The sequence below is a fragment of the Bemisia tabaci genome, chromosome 6 (genome assembly GCF_918797505.1).
Source record: "Bemisia tabaci chromosome 6, PGI_BMITA_v3".
In the NCBI taxonomy this organism is placed as follows: domain Eukaryota; kingdom Metazoa; phylum Arthropoda; class Insecta; order Hemiptera; family Aleyrodidae; genus Bemisia; species Bemisia tabaci.
In genome coordinates this window covers 48,259,008-48,275,657 of record NC_092798.1, presented here as the reverse complement: position 1 = coordinate 48,275,657, position 16,650 = coordinate 48,259,008, and the positions used below count along the sequence as shown (strand labels likewise).

The 16,650-nt window shown below is 37.3% G+C and overlaps 2 protein-coding genes across 4 annotated transcripts in view; one reads left to right on the top strand and one right to left on the bottom strand.

The window, feature by feature from the left end:
- Window positions 1–8,652, top strand: part of LOC109031360 (ribitol-5-phosphate transferase FKTN) — a 35,064-nt gene extending 26,412 nt beyond the window's left edge. Inside the window, exon 6 of the mRNA XM_019042823.2 lies at window positions 7,079–8,652. Coding sequence (XP_018898368.2) covers window positions 7,079–7,292 — 214 coding nt within the window. The 3' untranslated portion in view covers window positions 7,293–8,652. The remainder of the gene's footprint in view (window positions 1–7,078) is intronic.
- On the bottom strand, window positions 8,641–16,609 carry LOC109031362 (gamma-glutamylcyclotransferase). 3 transcript variants are annotated; one of them, XM_019042828.2, is made up of 4 exons: window positions 16,449–16,601; window positions 14,520–14,655; window positions 13,397–13,530; window positions 8,641–11,129 (listed from the first exon to the last, which is right to left on the bottom strand). In XM_019042828.2, exons 2-4 carry the CDS (start codon window positions 14,622–14,624, stop codon window positions 10,832–10,834), a joined length of 537 nt encoding a protein of 178 aa, XP_018898373.1. In that variant the 5' UTR covers window positions 14,625–14,655; window positions 16,449–16,601; the 3' UTR covers window positions 8,641–10,831. The 3 variants fall into 3 exon arrangements, with proteins under 3 accessions (XP_018898373.1, XP_072157878.1, XP_072157879.1); XM_072301777.1 differs by lacking the exon at window positions 16,449–16,601 and adding an exon at window positions 16,205–16,334; XM_072301778.1 differs by lacking the exon at window positions 8,641–11,129 and adding an exon at window positions 11,136–12,323 and having other exon boundaries at window positions 16,449–16,609.
- Window positions 16,610–16,650: the final 41 nt, after the last annotated feature.

The following is a 16,650-nucleotide window of genomic DNA, read 5'->3' as shown; positions in this document are numbered from 1 at the left end:
GGGTCGATCGGAACTCGGATGGGAAGTGCAGCGCAGCGTTTATAGAACACTCCCTATTTACAATAGATAAACCTAGAGGAGAGATAACGAAAATTAGTTTCGCGCCATGACTCAGGCCGCTTCGAGGCACCTCTCAGCCGGGGCACTTCAATATGCACGGCTTTCGTGTCTCGTTCCGTCGAAGACCTCACTATAATTGCTGTTTTTGCCGTAATCCTGGTGATAGAAAAAAATGGGACCACGCAAGGGATTCGGCGGGAAAATCTTGAAAAAAAGGGAAAAATCCTAGGATAGTGGAAAGGGGGAAGGGTTGAACCTCATGGGCGGATACCCCCCCCCCCCCCCTGGCCGCGGCTGGTGGTACTGAAAAAAAATTCACGGCGTTTTTACCAAGGTCCGTTGGTACCTTTACCATCTCACTTTTTTTTACCAATTATCGGTAATTTTACCAATTATCGGTAATTTTACTAAGACAGACTGGTAAGCTTACCTAAAAACCGGTAATTTTACTGTTTTTTTTTTCAGGTAAGAATACCACTTTTATTGGTAATCAATTCCCGGTAACTTTGCCATTTTATCTCGGTAATTCTACCCCAGTCGATAAAAAATATTGGCGTTTTTACCAAGGTCGAGTAAAATTACCGAGAAAGTTCAATAATTCTACCGAGATTTCTCGGTAAAATTACCAGTTCCATAAATGGTAATTTTACCAAGAAAAAGCTGGGATCAAATAGAACCCTGAATTCTTGGTAATTTTACCCTTTTCTTAGTAAATACACCGAGATTTTTTTTTCAGTGTACTGGCGGTCCCCCAAAAAGGATGCAATCAGGGTTGCATTCGTGAAATGAAAAATATGAAAGATTGGACATTTCCGTGAAATATTTCATGAAATTTCACGAGGCTGTGAAGTATTTTTTAATATTTTTCAGGGGGTAGTGTATACAACCCGCACTAAGGCACACATAAATACAAGGAAGTCACAATTTTTATAGGTATTTTGAGAGACATGAAGAGGAACCGGTGTTTTTCAAGATCTTTCACAAAGTTCTGAAATTTCATGAAATATTTTATGTGAAATAAAAGAATTTTATTTTTCATGAAAAATTGGAACCATGGATGCGGTCGTTTGTAATCGCTCAATACCACTTGAGATTGAGACTAGACCTCCGTGCGCAAGTAGGAGTGAGCGCGACAAGTTGCGATTTGGTCGGAGAATGTATCGCGATTTTATCAACGTAGATTTATTCCAATATCATCGGATAGTAAATTGCGATACCTTCACATAAATTTGCAAAAAAAAATCGCAATTTTATCGACGGCGATTTATCGAAATATTGTCGGACAAAAAATCGTGATTATCAAACGCGACTTCATAGGGATCAAATTGCGACAAGATCGAGGGTAATCGCACTCAGACGTTGATGAGCTCAGCGGTCTCATTTCCAACAAATCGCAACCCAACTTCAAAATATCGCGTTTTTTCCACTTGAAAATGCTAATTTCGGGAAGAGTGGCGCTTGCTCAAGACTTTCTCTTGGCTTCTTTCAATTGACTTGTAAAATTTGTGACACATATGAACTTATGTAAAACAATCGATTAATAAATCAAAGCTGCACGCCTCTTCGCAAAAAAAAAAAAAATCGATTTTTTCAATGATTTAAATACAGGAAAACATAGCACTTAAATCTCGTTATAATAGCCATTGGCCCGCGGTCACATTACTCATAATAGTATCTTGGCCACCGTGGTTTTCGCAGTAACAGACCCGCATAATTATGTTTTCGAGTATGTTTCCACTATACTGCCGTGCTAAGGAAAAACGCCGTATGAACCTTCAGGCGTTGCCAAATTTCCTTTGGTAAAATCACGAATTTTCGGGAAAATTTTTAAATAGTTTTCCTCCAATTTTTCAGGTAAATTTGTTCGCAATTTCACCTAAAGTTCCCGAAAATTTCAAATAAAAATATTCATAACTTTCTTCGAAAATAATTATTTTCTGAGAGGAAATTTGGCAACTCTCGAATGTTCACACGGCGTTCTTCCTTAGCACGGCAGTATAAATGAACTCAATTTTGTGAGAGCAGACTGCTCAGCTCAGGTGCTTACCTCGAAGAGACACGATCCATAGGAAAGACGGCCACACGCTACTTGAATGCAGCCGTTCTGTGAAAGCAGAAATCCTCGATCTCACTGATTGTGAGCGTGTGATGATTGCAGCGTCGAAATTAACGCCTGCACCCTGCATGCAACTATTACTACTTTGTGGATGTGCGCGTTGCATATAGTTATAATTGAAGGAATTTTGACTTTCCTCATGCTCATACCCAAGTATCAGTGATCGGGATATGATCTGATCGGAGGACGTATCGCGATTTTATCGCAATTTTATCGGATAAAAAATTGCGATAAATTGGCATTTTGCAATAAAATCGCCATTTTATCGACGGCGATTTATCGCAATATTATTGAACAAAAAATCGCGATAAATTGAGATAAAGTTTCGATTTTATAAAGCGCGATTTTATAGAGATAAAATTGCCACAAGGTTGAGCAGGGATTTACCTACTTGCCGCCGCCTGTATTTTGCCGCCCCCTTCTCACTCGTTTTGAAACATCAATAAAAACTATCAAGTGAACCCGGAGGGGGAGGAGTGGATAAGACGCGTTTACTCGTGTCGGACACTTTTTTTTGCAAAAGCCCTGTCAACACTACTAGCAAAAGTTCACGGAACTTTGCGCGAAAGGTAAGTTCCGTAAACCGATCTCTGTGTGGACAAGGCCTTCCATTCGTAAGAAATGAACGGAAATAGGAAAAAAAACAAACATATGTGGTATAACCATTTTAACTTCCGCCGCCGCGCTGACGCACTGTGTTTTGACGCAATGCGTGAAGTATTCATGCAGTCTCGTAGGCGCTGTGCGTTTCACGCCGACCGCTGCTGACTGCTCTGTGTTTGACGCAATGCGTGAAGTATTCGTGCAGTCTTGCAGGCACTGATACGCGTTTCATGCCGATCGCCGCGCCGATAGGGCTTCTCCTTTTCATCTCAAGTCCTCGTCATCATTGCTCTCTGCGCCGCGCCGCTCCAGACCAAAATGCGTGTTTGGTTTCTCTTTTAACTCGGCTAATTAAAGATGCTGTCTCTTGTTATCACCGAAAGACGACAAACTTAGAAATTACTATACTCTCAGGAAACGAGAGATTTTGTCGCCTTTTCTCGTTTGTATTTTTTGTCTGAATCTGTTTTTTTTTAATAGGTACACCTAAATTTAAAAAAATTGCAAAATTTGCCGCCATGGGCCACGGCCCATGTGGCCACCCCCTAAATCCGGCCCTGTGGTTGAAGCTAATCGCTCACATGTTGATGATCCTAGCGATAATATCGCCAAAAAATCGTAAAATAATCGAACCTTCATTTCAAAGTATCGCAAATTTTCCGTGGAAAAGTGCTACTTGGGTAGTACGCATGGGAAGCTGTTCGAAGCCATCGCCATTGAAAAGATAAGCGTGGCTGCATTGCAAGGGCTGTTTAAGTGATCCTTAATCCTTCCAGGCCAGGGCTTTAGTATAGTAGTTGCATAGCGGTTGATGTTACTTAATTAAGTCGAAAACTTTGCGTTTTCCACCAAAAGAGGACGAGCCAAAAACGTGAGAGAACGCTTGAGCGTAATACACCGAAAAGAGTCAAACAAGACAAGTAAGGGATGGAAAAGAATTTTAATCAGAAGCAAGCAGATTTTAACGTACATAAATAAATGTACATAAAAGTTGCTCCCACGCCGCACTCTTGCCAGGGTGTCTACAAGTGCGGAAATAGTACTGATTTTTTAAGGGTGGTTCGGACATAATGAACAATTCCTCAAAAAAGTCCGGAATTTTTTTCATATTTTGTCATTTTTGTCGCCATTTGAGCGAGAAATTGAAATTTTTCGAACTTCGGCAATTGGAGGTACACCGAAAACAATAATATGCTGTTTTAGCATCTAGGATGTCAAAAATGTGTCTTGTGATCCCAAGATGCTGCCTTTACTGCCCCCACAGTTAATTTTACATCCTGTGAATGCAAATTCAACTGCGGGGGCAGTAAAGGCAGCATCTTGGGATCACCAGACACATTTTTGACATCCTAGATGCTAAAACAGCATAGTATTTTTTTCGGTGTACTTTAAAAGTACTGAAGAAGTACTGATTTCTGGTCAGTCTGTTTTCGTAGACACCCTGCTGGCGTCCTGTGACACCCAGACTTTGACCCAGAGATCAGATTTATAACCTGTTGAAACAGTTGGATCGCTAACTTCCGGAAACCGCGTATCTCAGTTGTCAACCTTGCAGATTTATGTACCGCCGTACTTTATTTTTTAATTAAAAAATTGATTTACGTAATTTCTTATACTTTCTTGTGATTTTCTTTCCCCGTTTGAAGAATACTCAAAAATATTTTAAAGCAGACTGATTGTAAGTAGTAATGATAGGTGAAAATGTAATGTGAATTAGGGGCTTGGAGGCCAAGGCGCATAAGTGCATTTTTTTTAAAAAAAAAAAAATGAGATATTAATGATTTCAAGTAAAACTAGTCTTGATGCACCGTCTGTGAAAAATTCGCCCCCAAATGCCAATTTTTAAGCATTAAAAAGTTAGTTTGAACTTTCTTTCCGCTGTAACGATCCATGTAATTTCGAAACTTCAAACACGTACTTATCGAAATAGCAAAAACTGCACTTATGGGCCTTTGTTTCGCAAGCCCCTCAGTTTTTCTCGTCCTTCTTTTGAAATATAAAACGGGAAACTATTATTATTTTCTTTTTTATTTTACACATTTTAGACACGAGTACCAGATTGGTCATGTTACAGGTCTTTAATAGATTTAATTGACAGTGAGAAGAAACAGATACATTCTTCGAAAAAACTAACTAAGTAAGACAGCTTTGAATTACATATATTTACAAAGCATACTTTTGATCAGTGATCAGTTAGGTTTTCAGCAAAGTTCAGGGGGCATTTAAAAATTCATCCAAGTTATAGAAAGTCAGGGAAATTTCAAATTTCAAGAGATCTTACTCTAGGCACGTGGTTTCCAAATTAACTTCGTCGATCGACTACAGTAGTCTGGTAACGATCTTTTTTGTGGCCAGATCCTGTTCTAATAGGTACCCATCCCTTATTTTTACTTTTATTATTTCATTTTTTTTTTCAAAGGTTTATTTTTACGTACCTATACGCAACGGCTATTATCTTTCTTCTCGAATAGCATTTTGTAACAAAAGCATTTGAATGAAGTCACAATTTGGTCACAACTTTTTAAGCACTTCAATTTTTACCGCTTTCAACCGTTGTTGTACAGGGTGTTTCAGACCACCCGTACCAGGCCTTTTTCTCGGTTGGTTTAGGTCGTACGAAGTCGGAGACGGCGGGGTTGAATAGGGAATCGACCCCAAGGAATCCGAATTTCGTAGTCCCGAAACCCCCCCACCCCCCCTTGGGGGGTAAAGGGGGGGTCACGATGCTAAAAGTCACGGTTCCCGACCGAATTGCGGATGGATCGCATCAGAATTGAAAAGCACGGAAAATTTCACGTGGAATTGACCCCTAAAAATCCAAAATCAGACCATCCAAGGCCCAAAAATGACCCCCTAAAGAGGGGGACAGTACCCCCCTCCATAATTTCTCTTTGGTCTCAAAATTGACGTAAATTCTCCAGAAAAAGACGGATTCCCAGGTAATCGACCTCGAGAAATCCAAATTTCATGGTCCCGAAGCTCCTCTAGCCCCCCTTGAGGGGTAAACGGGGGGGCCCAATTTTAAAAATCGGGGCTCCTTTCCGAATCGCAAATTGATTGCATCCAAATTGAGGAGCAGAACACATTTACATCTTAAGTGACTCCTAAGAGTTCTAGTAGACCCCCTGAATGGCAGAAAGTAACTCCCTGAGTAGGGGGGCTTCGCCCCCGCCAAAAATTCCTCAAGATTCCTCTTTGGTCGCAAAATTGACGTCGATTCTCCAGAAAAAGACGGTTTCCCATGTAATCGACCCCGAGGACTCTAAATTTCATGTTCCCTGAGCTCTTCGGGGTCGATTACATGGGAAACCGTCTTTTTCTGGAGAATCGACGTCAATTTTGCGACCAAAGAGGAATCTTGAGGAATTTTTGGCGGGGGCGAAGCCCCCTACTCAGGGAGTTACTTTCTGCCATTCAGGGGGTCTACTAGAACTCTTAGGAGTCACTTAAGATGTAAATGTGTTCTGCTCCTCAATTTGGATGCAATCAATTTGCGATTCGGAAAGGAGCCCCGATTTTTAAAATTGGGCCCCCCCGTTTACCCCTCAAGGGGGGCTAGAGGAGCTTCGGGACCATGAAATTTGGATTTCTCGAGGTCGATTACCTGGGAATCCGTCTTTTTCTGGAGAATTTACGTCAATTTTGAGACCAAAGAGAAATTATGGAGGGGGGTACTGTCCCCCTCTTTAGGGGGTCATTTTTGGGCCTTGGATGGTCTGATTTTGGATTTTTAGGGGTCAATTCCACGTGAAATTTTCCGTGCTTTTCAATTCTGATGCGATCCATCCGCAATTCGGTCGGGAACCGTGACTTTTAGCATCGTGACCCCCCCTTTACCCCCCAAGGGGGGGTGGGGGGGTTTCGGGACCACGAAATTCGGATTCCTTGGGGTCGATTCCCTATTCAACCCCGCGGTCTCCGACTTCGTACGACCTAAACCAACCGAGAAAAAGGCCTGGTACGGGTGGTCTGAAACACCCTGTATGTACGGCGACCGATTTTGAACAATCTCATCAGGCAAACGCAAAGATACGCAATCCCCAATGGAACTAAAAAATTGCGGCTTACCTCATCGTCAGTTCAGTTGAATTGCAATAAACGCCCATAAAAGCCCCTTCAATTAGGGGATACGGCAACATACACAACAGCTGGATGTTGCAGGCAGGTATAGTTTAACCTACCGTGTAAGGATTTGCAATTATTTGATATCTGTGCTACTTGGGGTTGGCTAAAAGCTCTGTGTTTGTTCAGTGTTTTACGAGGATACTTATTGAACTTTTGATTTCTTGTCTTTTTCAGATACATCTTTCCCAAATTTCATCTGTGCTGGACGATATTTTTAAACCTGAAAGTTCGTGTCCCATGTGAGACTGAATCATACATCTTGGCAAACTACGGTCCTAATTGGATGGAACCAATTAAGCAGTGGGATTGGAAGTCCAGTCCATTCAACGTCCAAGGAGCAGGGGTCTGGGCTGAGTCACTACGGAAACAAGCGATACAAGTATTTTGAATCACTCTTTTCCGTTTTTACCGGTACCTGGACAAAGTTCTACCGAAGAAGTTTTACTTACTTGCCCACGGGTATTGTGACAGAGTCACAGAAAAGTTTTTTTGATCGGAAAGATAATAGCCTTATGAGTATATGTTACCTGTTGCTCCTGGAAAACCAGAGATTTTTTGACCATGATAGAAAGTGCTTTACAATCTGAATGAATTAAGTTTCACTTTGTTGAGAAAATTGTTTTCTCCCCTCTTGTTAACCCCCTAAATATTCTAAGAGCAACACATTGATTTTCTCTCGCCTTTTTGCTGTGCCATTTAACTGCTGTGCTAAGGAAGATGGTCATATGAGCCTTCAGACGTCGTCAATTTCCTTTGATAAAATACAAATCCTTAGGGTAATCTGTGATTATTTTTCCTCCAATTGTTCAGATTATTAATTGCAGTCTGATCTAAATTATCGGAAAATCTCCAGAGAAAATATTCATGACTGTCCTCAAAAGAAAAATTTTATTGGAGGGAATTTGGCAACTCTCGAATGTTTTGCAGTGTTTTTCTTTAACAGTTAATGAGGACCACTTTTCCCGTATCTTGTCTCCTCTATCCCCACTTTTACAAAGTGATTCCTCTTAGAATCAATCGCAATTTTCTCAGACTTGTTTGAATTATTTCCACACACATGAAATAATTGGCCCTTGGAAGTTATAGCTTATTTGAAAAAGACAACTTCAGTACGAAAGACTATGTTAACTGACTTTGTATGATTAATTTGAATTGGAGAGGAAAGTATGAGGACATTTTTAAATCGTACCTCCCGAAAAATTACAAACTCATGAAAATAGCCCGAAGGAAGTTGTGATGATCATTCTCATCAAAAAGTTACATTGGAAATGCCAATTGGCTGGCTAATACAATTCAATCATGATTAAATAATGAGTTAATACTGGAGTTTTTTCACCTTTATTTCACTCTCAATTGATCGTGAATCATAGAGTTCATTTGAAATTTTGTTTATGAAATATGGCTTTTTTAATATTTCATCATTTCTATTTTTAACCCATTTGCGTACTTTGAGGAGTATACTTGTCAACGTAAACAAATGGATTAAAAAGTTATTGTAGTTCATCACTTAAACTGAGTCGATAAAATCAGGGTAAAACTTTAAATGAGAATGCATCAATCCTAGTTTCGATGACCTGACCACATGAGTTTAAAGCTGAAGGCGTCCAAAATTTTTTGTAGTTCATAATTTGTAAAAATGTTACCTAGATTAAGCAATGATGTACATCCGCATCATTGAACTTGTTCTCATAATGTTCATTGTGAAATCTCAAACAAATAAAAAGACAACTTCGAAATTTTCTTTTTAAGCTATTAAGAAGTTTTAATAATGGTTGATCAACATATTTTGTTACTCAAAGAGACACTTAATTACAAAAATTATCACACGCTGTATATCACAAGCAAAATCAGTTCAAAAGTTGTAATACATTAGAAAATAAAGACACATTCAAGGTGGGATCTTAAGTCTTGGGACAAATATGGTTGTAAAAAAAAGTTATGTTTTACTTTATTTCACGGAAAATCTTAAATGGAGACTGAAAGAAAACAACTGAGACTAATTTTTTCAAAACTAATTTCTCATTTTTTCCATGAAAGACTGTATGTTTTTTTCTCATGGGGTTCAATTTTAAAAAATTAATCACTTTTAAAATGATCTAAGTCTACATTATGCAATCAATAGCGACTTATTCATAGAAAATTAAATGAAAATACATGCCATGAAAGGGCAGAAACGAAAAAAAATTATCAGTCATCAGAAATACCTTTCAATAAATTGAAAAGTTAATACAGTAAATTTTGTGTTACATAAGTTTTTACATTAAAGGGAGACCTCAACTTCTAAAAATAAGAGCTAGCAAGCGCAGGAATATTTTTTAATATTTTTTAAATTTGTTCGAAAGGAATGTAGTGGAAAGTTTTTTTTTTTTTTTTTTTTTTTTTTTTTTTGGCACTGCTTTCTCCTCATATGCAGACTCAATTGCTAGCTCAGGATTCAAGAAAAAACAGAAATTTTGCTGTAGCTTTACAACCATTTGGACTACATTTTGCAATCCAGAACTATAATTTCTGGCTCATCTGTAAGAACACTTACGTACACATGTAGGGAAACTAATACCTATTACTTATGTTGCTCCTAAATTGAGCTGGAAATTTTAGTTCCTAATTGCAAAATTTAGCCCATTCATTGCACCAACTCCTACCCCAGGAAGTCTCCGTAGAGTGTAAAAGCATCTCTCTAACCCTCAACTGGATTTTGCCACCTTTCTTTCACAAATAGTCAGCTGTTTATGCAAGCAACTTTCAGTTCGGAATTGCTGCTGACTTCCAAAAACAGTGCTAAATTCTAGTCTCATAAGAATAAGTGGCATTTTCTGTCAATCATAGTGAGCATGTATCATTTATCAGTGAAAAGTTAATCATCAATCCAGACCTATGCTGTTTATATTCGTCAATTAGCAAGAAAATTGAAAATGAGGAAACTCCACCGTGAAAAATGGTCAAAAAATTAAAACAGGAAGTGCTAGAATGGTAAACTTTGAGTCTACACCCTACTAGCAATAGCATTTTAAAATATTCTTTAAAAACTCCTAAAGAAACTATCAACATTTTTGTACTAAGAAACCCTTTTTGGCTATTTTTTTGAAAAATAAAATTTACAGGAAATAAAATTTAAGTAAACTTCAAGGAAAAAAATGTTAAAAAAACTCTGGAATATTATTGTAATTTTTTAACATATTTTCAAATCATTTTTAGCGTTGAAAAACCACATTGATATTTTAAGAATTTTTCACCACTTTTTTTCCTTAAATTTCACCAGTCGTAAATTTTACTTTAAAAAAAGCCCGTAAAGGGTTTCAAGTAGGAGAATTTTAACAGTTTTTTCTCTTTTTAAAATTTAAGAGTATTTTAAAAGATTTTTAACAGTCGTTGCTACTAGGGCAGGCTCCGTGCTGCTAAAAGACCCAACGAAATGGCACCTATCTCACCCTTGGTAGCTGTATGGCCCTGGGCTATAAGTTCTTAAGGGATGAATGTCAGTGACATTCGATGGCTGAAATCAGATAGCACGAATCTTAAATAACAAAGTTCCAAGTCTCCAATTATGTTTTCTTTTTTTTAAAAATGAAAACTAACCAAAAAATTCTACCAAAAGTTTCGGTGAATTTTTTTCACTCATTCTAAGAAAACACATAAAATTGCAAGGACAATTTTTGATTAGGTACTTGTCCTTAAAGAAAATGGAAAATAATTAGGGATTTCTAAACATTATGATTGAGATTCGCATTTAACTATCGAAATATGATCATGAAGCTAAAGCAAAATTTTAATTTTTGTCAGGTCCTCAAAAAGTATGAAAACTATAAAAGAGCATTCTGAATGTTATTGCAATTGAGTAGAGAGTAAATTGAACTAGGAGAGTAATCAAGTTAACATTAAGGCATTAAGAGAGATATTTCAGACTTTTGCAATGCTTAGTTAGCAAAGTTATCCACTAGAGGTTGAATTTGAGTCGTGTAAATTGATTTCTCCTTCATAGCCGTTATCAGGGAAAGACCGCAAATAAGTTATATACTCGGCAGGTAATTTGCTTTCTATGGCTCCATCGATGATTGTTCGGAGATAAATTTTTGATGGCCGCCGCTCATCAGGAAACTTCTCTCCCTCCGGTACTGGTGGGGGGAGATCACAAAGTTGGTAGCTTCGACTCTCAACACTGGTTCCCTCTGGCGTTTGTACAGAGACTTTGATTACCTCGTAAACATGGGTATCCACGCCTTCTTGCCTGAATAAGAAAAATAATTCCAGTTTTGTAACCCACTCAGTTTTTTTATTAATAAATAAAACTCCTGGATATTCTAGTGCTCAGCATCTTTTGAGAGTTACCAAGTAACATAAGACTCTGTCAATTGACTGATTTAGTGTTTACTTCATTCGATATTGTACAATAATACACTGCTTTGATATCAATCACTTTGTTGCGCTTTCTAAGAGCGGCAAAATTTAATGGAGAGCTATTTTGAATGACGTAGCCACTAAATCAGTCTTTGGAAACAACATTGCTTCTGCAGGCTTGAAAAACAAAAATTGAAATATTTTCAAGTACATTTTCACTTAAAGGAAAAGATGGACGTTTCCACGGATAAATTTAAAAATTTTAATGTACCTTTTTACATGAGCTTCTTGACACAGAAGAAATAGGCGAAAGTAAATCTCAAAGGTGGCAAAGGCCTTTCGGCATCCTAGTTGATTCAGAGATGCCTCACATTTGAGCATTAGATCCCCAAAAAGTCTGCTAACTTAGAGGCTTTGATCACTGTTTTAAACGTTTCATGTAAAGGTTTCATCTATTCCTACAGGAATTTCAAGTATACTCTGTTAATTTTTCATAATTCAAGAGACAGAGGGAAAATCATGTATATTCAAGTATTTTCAAGCACAGGCACAAACCATGAAGAAAAAATGAGAGAAACGACGAAAAATTCACAATGAAAAAAAAAAAACAAATAAATCCAAAAAATTTTAAAGTCAGATCTTCCGTTTCATCTGAGGAAGCTGTAAAATGTGAAATGCACAAAAAATCAGATCAGTCGCTAAGAATATTTCCCTGCATCTTTCAACATCGCGGTAAGGAACTTTGCATTCCTTATTAATTGAGACAGGCATTGATAAGAACAGGAGTTTTCAGTTTTCCGGCAAAATCGAACCATTGATGTTTATCTCTCCCGCAAATCCGTTATCTGGAAATGACTTCAAGAACATTATGTACTCTTCAGGGAGCTGACTTTCTTCAGCTCCTTCAATGATTGTTTCGAGATAAATTTTTGATGGCCGTCGTTCCTCAGGGAACGTTTCTCCTTGTGGCACAGGTGGTGGGAGGTCACAAAGTTGGTAGGCTCGACTCTCAATGCGGATGCCATCAGGAGTTTTAACAGAAACTTTGATAACTTCGTATATGTGAGAGTCAACGCCCTCCTGCCTGAAGAAGAGAAAAAAAACAAGACCTGCAACCGTTCTTGTGAAAGGCAAAATTGATATGAGAAATTTTAAGATGCAAGCAACCCTTATGACCTCTAATTGTGATCATCCATGAGAAGATGAACCTTGGTGCCTGGGGAGGAATTTTAAAGAAAAGTAATTTCTGTCTTGTTGGGTCGAGAGTCAAAATAGGAGTTTTTGTGGGTATACATTCTCTAATTTCCTAGAGGGTTAGTTACCAGTGGCTCAGCTTATTTAAGGCCTGTCACAAAACGTAAAATTTTATTTTTATCACATTATTCTGAGCCCGAAAGCAGCAGGTCAAAACTTGAAATAGTTTGTTTGTTGTTTTTTTTTTTCAAAACTATTACTGATGGATGCTTCTCATTCTTTTCATTAAATATAGTGTTAAGAGGAACTTTTTGAAAATGAATTAAATAGAAAAGAACCCTGTGAAAAGCAAATCCTATTCACACAGTTCTTTGAATTTACTTCATTTTCACAAAACTACATTTGACATACATAAATAGGTCCAAATTATGCAGACTTTTTTCAGTTTTCTAAGGAGAAAAAGTCACTTGCATGTTTACTAATTTTTTTAAAACTTAGGTGTCTTACACAATTTTTTTTGAGGCATTATAGCCTGTTTTAGATTCCTTTTCCTCTTTTGTTGTATCTATGTAATTCCCTATCCAGCACATACAACAAAAGAGGGAACAGAATCTGGAACAGGCTCTGGCATTATATACTGATGTCTCTCAGTTTGTACGGACAAAGTTTTACAGATGATTACTCTCTACTACAGCTATAGATTTAGCTTTCAAAAATTGAAATTAGGTATTCACGCTCTTTCTACATCAGAAACTTATGCCTCTCCATCTCCTTTTTTTTTTGCAATCTACTCTGTCGTTTAAGCAGGTTTTTGGTTGTATGTTTTACCTACCACGGTAGTAAGAATTTACATAATAGCAAACAGAGACTGCAGTTTGTACTACAACACAGAATTATTACAGTCCGTCCGCTAAATCAGTACGGAGGTCTAATCCTTTGCGATGTGACGACAATAATACTTACTTGTCAAGGGCTGCCATATTTTCATTCCCAATTTCCCATAGTGCACCATAGACATGCTTTCCCTCATCTGGCACAACCGTTGCTGCACAGCCTTTCCAACGGTGAGAGTAGTAGTTGAAGTCCAACCGATAATTCTGAATGAAAGAAGAATTGTATCATTATAATTTACAAATTGTAATGTTCTTACAAGAGAGAGATTTATGAAAATTAATGAAATTCTTAGTGTGCAGAAAAACTTAATATCTGATAGTCAGCTCTTTATATGTATGATATGTTTGGATGACATAGGTACAATATTTTTGCATTAAATTCCGAATGAATAGTTTGAAAAGGCTGGAAACGTCATTCAAATAAGTAATCGTTGAAGAATGGAGCTCTGTAGATTTTCTTTCTTTGAATAAGACAAGGCAGGAATGTGTATGTAAGTTAATTTTGCTCATTTTCAGTGGCAGTAGCTGTTGAAAAAGTTAAAAAACTTGTAAGTTTGTAGGAAAAACTCTTAAAAAAATTATTAGATAGGAGTTTTTAATGTGAAAATTCCACTGTGCACTCTTAAAAGTTTTTTATATCACTTTATTTTGGTGAGTTTTAACATCAATTGTCCTTTACCGTTTAGTTTCTTGTAGTGAGTACTCGGTAGGTTCTTTACTTTGTGTTTAACATCAATATGACTGATTTTTAGAATTTGACATTTTGATGCTCATTTTTTTCATGACTTATTTAAATTAAATTTAACATAAACTTTACTTTGAGAGAGCAAAAAGGGTTTCCTAGCTTAAAATTTTTTTTAAAAAAATGTTCCATTTTTAAAGTTCAAATTTAACGGTTGATGCCACAAGAATCACATACTGTAATACCAGGGTTTCAAAAGTTCCGCAGCTTTTTTATTTATTTTTTCAGAACAATTCAACCCAATTTCTAGAAATTTTTATGAAAATCTTTCAAATGAAGAGTAAAAATCTTGACAATTGTCAAGTGATTACATTGATCACTTCTTCAGAAGAAAAGTAAAATACTCAAGTTATTAGTAAAGTCATGCAACAAGATGCGTGGTTTTTGAGTTGGTAGCCACCCATAAATCAATCACTCGATATAACCCCGGACTCGTAAGAAAAATACATACCTCCAATTTAGCGATGCCCTTCCGAACAGCAGTTGGATTGTTGATATGAATTCTCTTGGTGAGAAGATTGCTTCCATAGGCGAAATACAAAAAAGTCCCCGACATGGCAGAATCAAGGCTTGCACAATAGGGACCACTGATCAAAGAAACAAGAAAACAACATATTATCAACCAGGAATTCATGGTAGAAGATTTGTTATTATACTATTCCAACAAAAACTTCTTCAGCAGCAGTAAGTTTTGTGCTCCCAGAGAGAGCTGAGTGACACACACTTAGTAAATGAATATTGGTCAGAGCTTGCAAGGAGCTGTGGGTAGGATAAAATAGGTCAAGGTCAAGCAGATGCCTACTTGGTTTCTATCCCACTCATGTGATGATCACCTGGTTTCTGATTCTAGAAGAATTGGTGACAGTCCAATTTTCGAAGAAAAAAATTTACAGCCAGTAGGTAAACATGTCTATAGTATTTTCCTGTATTATATGAAGAGTGGAGTGAGTTGGTTTTTAGACAATCAATGAGCAATGACTTGATGTAACTGAGTATGTCAAACAATCTTTTAAAATTGGTACGAAGCAGAAAATCTACAAGGTATAGGCATGTGCATAAATAGGCAAGTTAATACAAGGAAACTCTTACTTATATGGAGGCTACAAAATAAGTTTTGGAATGACATACGATACTTAAATTACGAAAAAAAAAAAGATGAGATAGAAATTTTTTTTCTAAAATTACTTAGGAGTTTCAATAATTAAAAAAATTGTAAAAACTCAATGTTGGTCTATTTCAGCATGAAAATAAAATATTAGGATATAAAAGAGGAGCTTCCGGCTAGGTCTTCTGTGATTTTTTGACAGTTTCTCTAAATTACAATTTATGTAGTACTTACCTAGGCGAATGGAAAAAAACTTTAATTTAAATTGGAGGTATCCACCCCAGCTGCTGAATACTTCAGTTCATTCCTTGCGAAGGGAATTAATTTTTTCCACCTTCATAATAGGCTGTTTTACCCACTGGGGAAGGCCCAAATCATTCAAGATTCCTCCCCCCCCCCCCCCCCCCGGATGTCCCTAAAAAATATACAAGGATGCGGTTAATGTTACAATTAACCACCATTCAAAGTCAAACTGACTCTTTTCTTTTATAGTCCGTGCCTCCAATAAATCATTTTTGCTTTCAAGTCCCATTCCCATACGAAATCTTAACAAGAATTTAACTTAACAATCGCCTTCAATTACATTCTAAGCAATTTCTGTTGCACGTGAGCACGTGACTATAACAGGAAAGTGTGCAGGAGCAAACTTTCACCGTCCGCTCATAGGTATCGCTGTCGTCAGTCGGCGAAAAAAGGCGCCAATTTCAAATCACGTTCAACTCAAAGCGTGAGTATAAGGACAAGACAACTCTGTTAAAATGTTTCTGATTTACGAGTAAAATCACGCAGATCGTAATCTTTACAACAGAATGAAAAAAATTAAGGAGACAATCGTGAAATGTTCCTCCAATTTATTATAGGAATGGTTTAATGTTGGTTGAGGGCGAATGCTGTTCTGTTTCTCACAAGATTAAATGTTTCATTGGGCATTACTCCTTGTGAAGCAACTGGGAAAGAATACAAAATTGAGGGTGGAAATGAAAATGTTGGGAAGCACATTGGTAGGCCGTTAAAGGTTCAAAAATACTTGCCTTTTAAGAGGCAAGTGGAAAAAGAAAAAGTGGCATCGACAAAAAGTGACAAATGCTCTACACTTTTAGAGCCTTTACAAAAGCACACCCAAGACATGAAAAACATTAGACTTTGTAGTCTTACAATCTACAGAGACTAAATAGCAACGAGGATTTCAATAATTCGAAGAATCTAGAAAAATGATGAAATATCAAGAGTAGCCACACGGCTGAGGTAAGTACTCGTAGGTGCTAGATTACTTACCACAGTTGTAAAACTGCAACCAGAATAACTTTCACACTGTACAGATTGGATTATAACAGATTGAAAAAACCCTTGATTTTGTGTGCAGTAGAACTCAGCGATTCCACTCGAAATTTATCTGGGGAAAAAAATAGAAGATTAAAACAATTAAAACCTTATCAGAGGTGCAACCGTTATCACAAGTCACGGGCTCACGGGCATG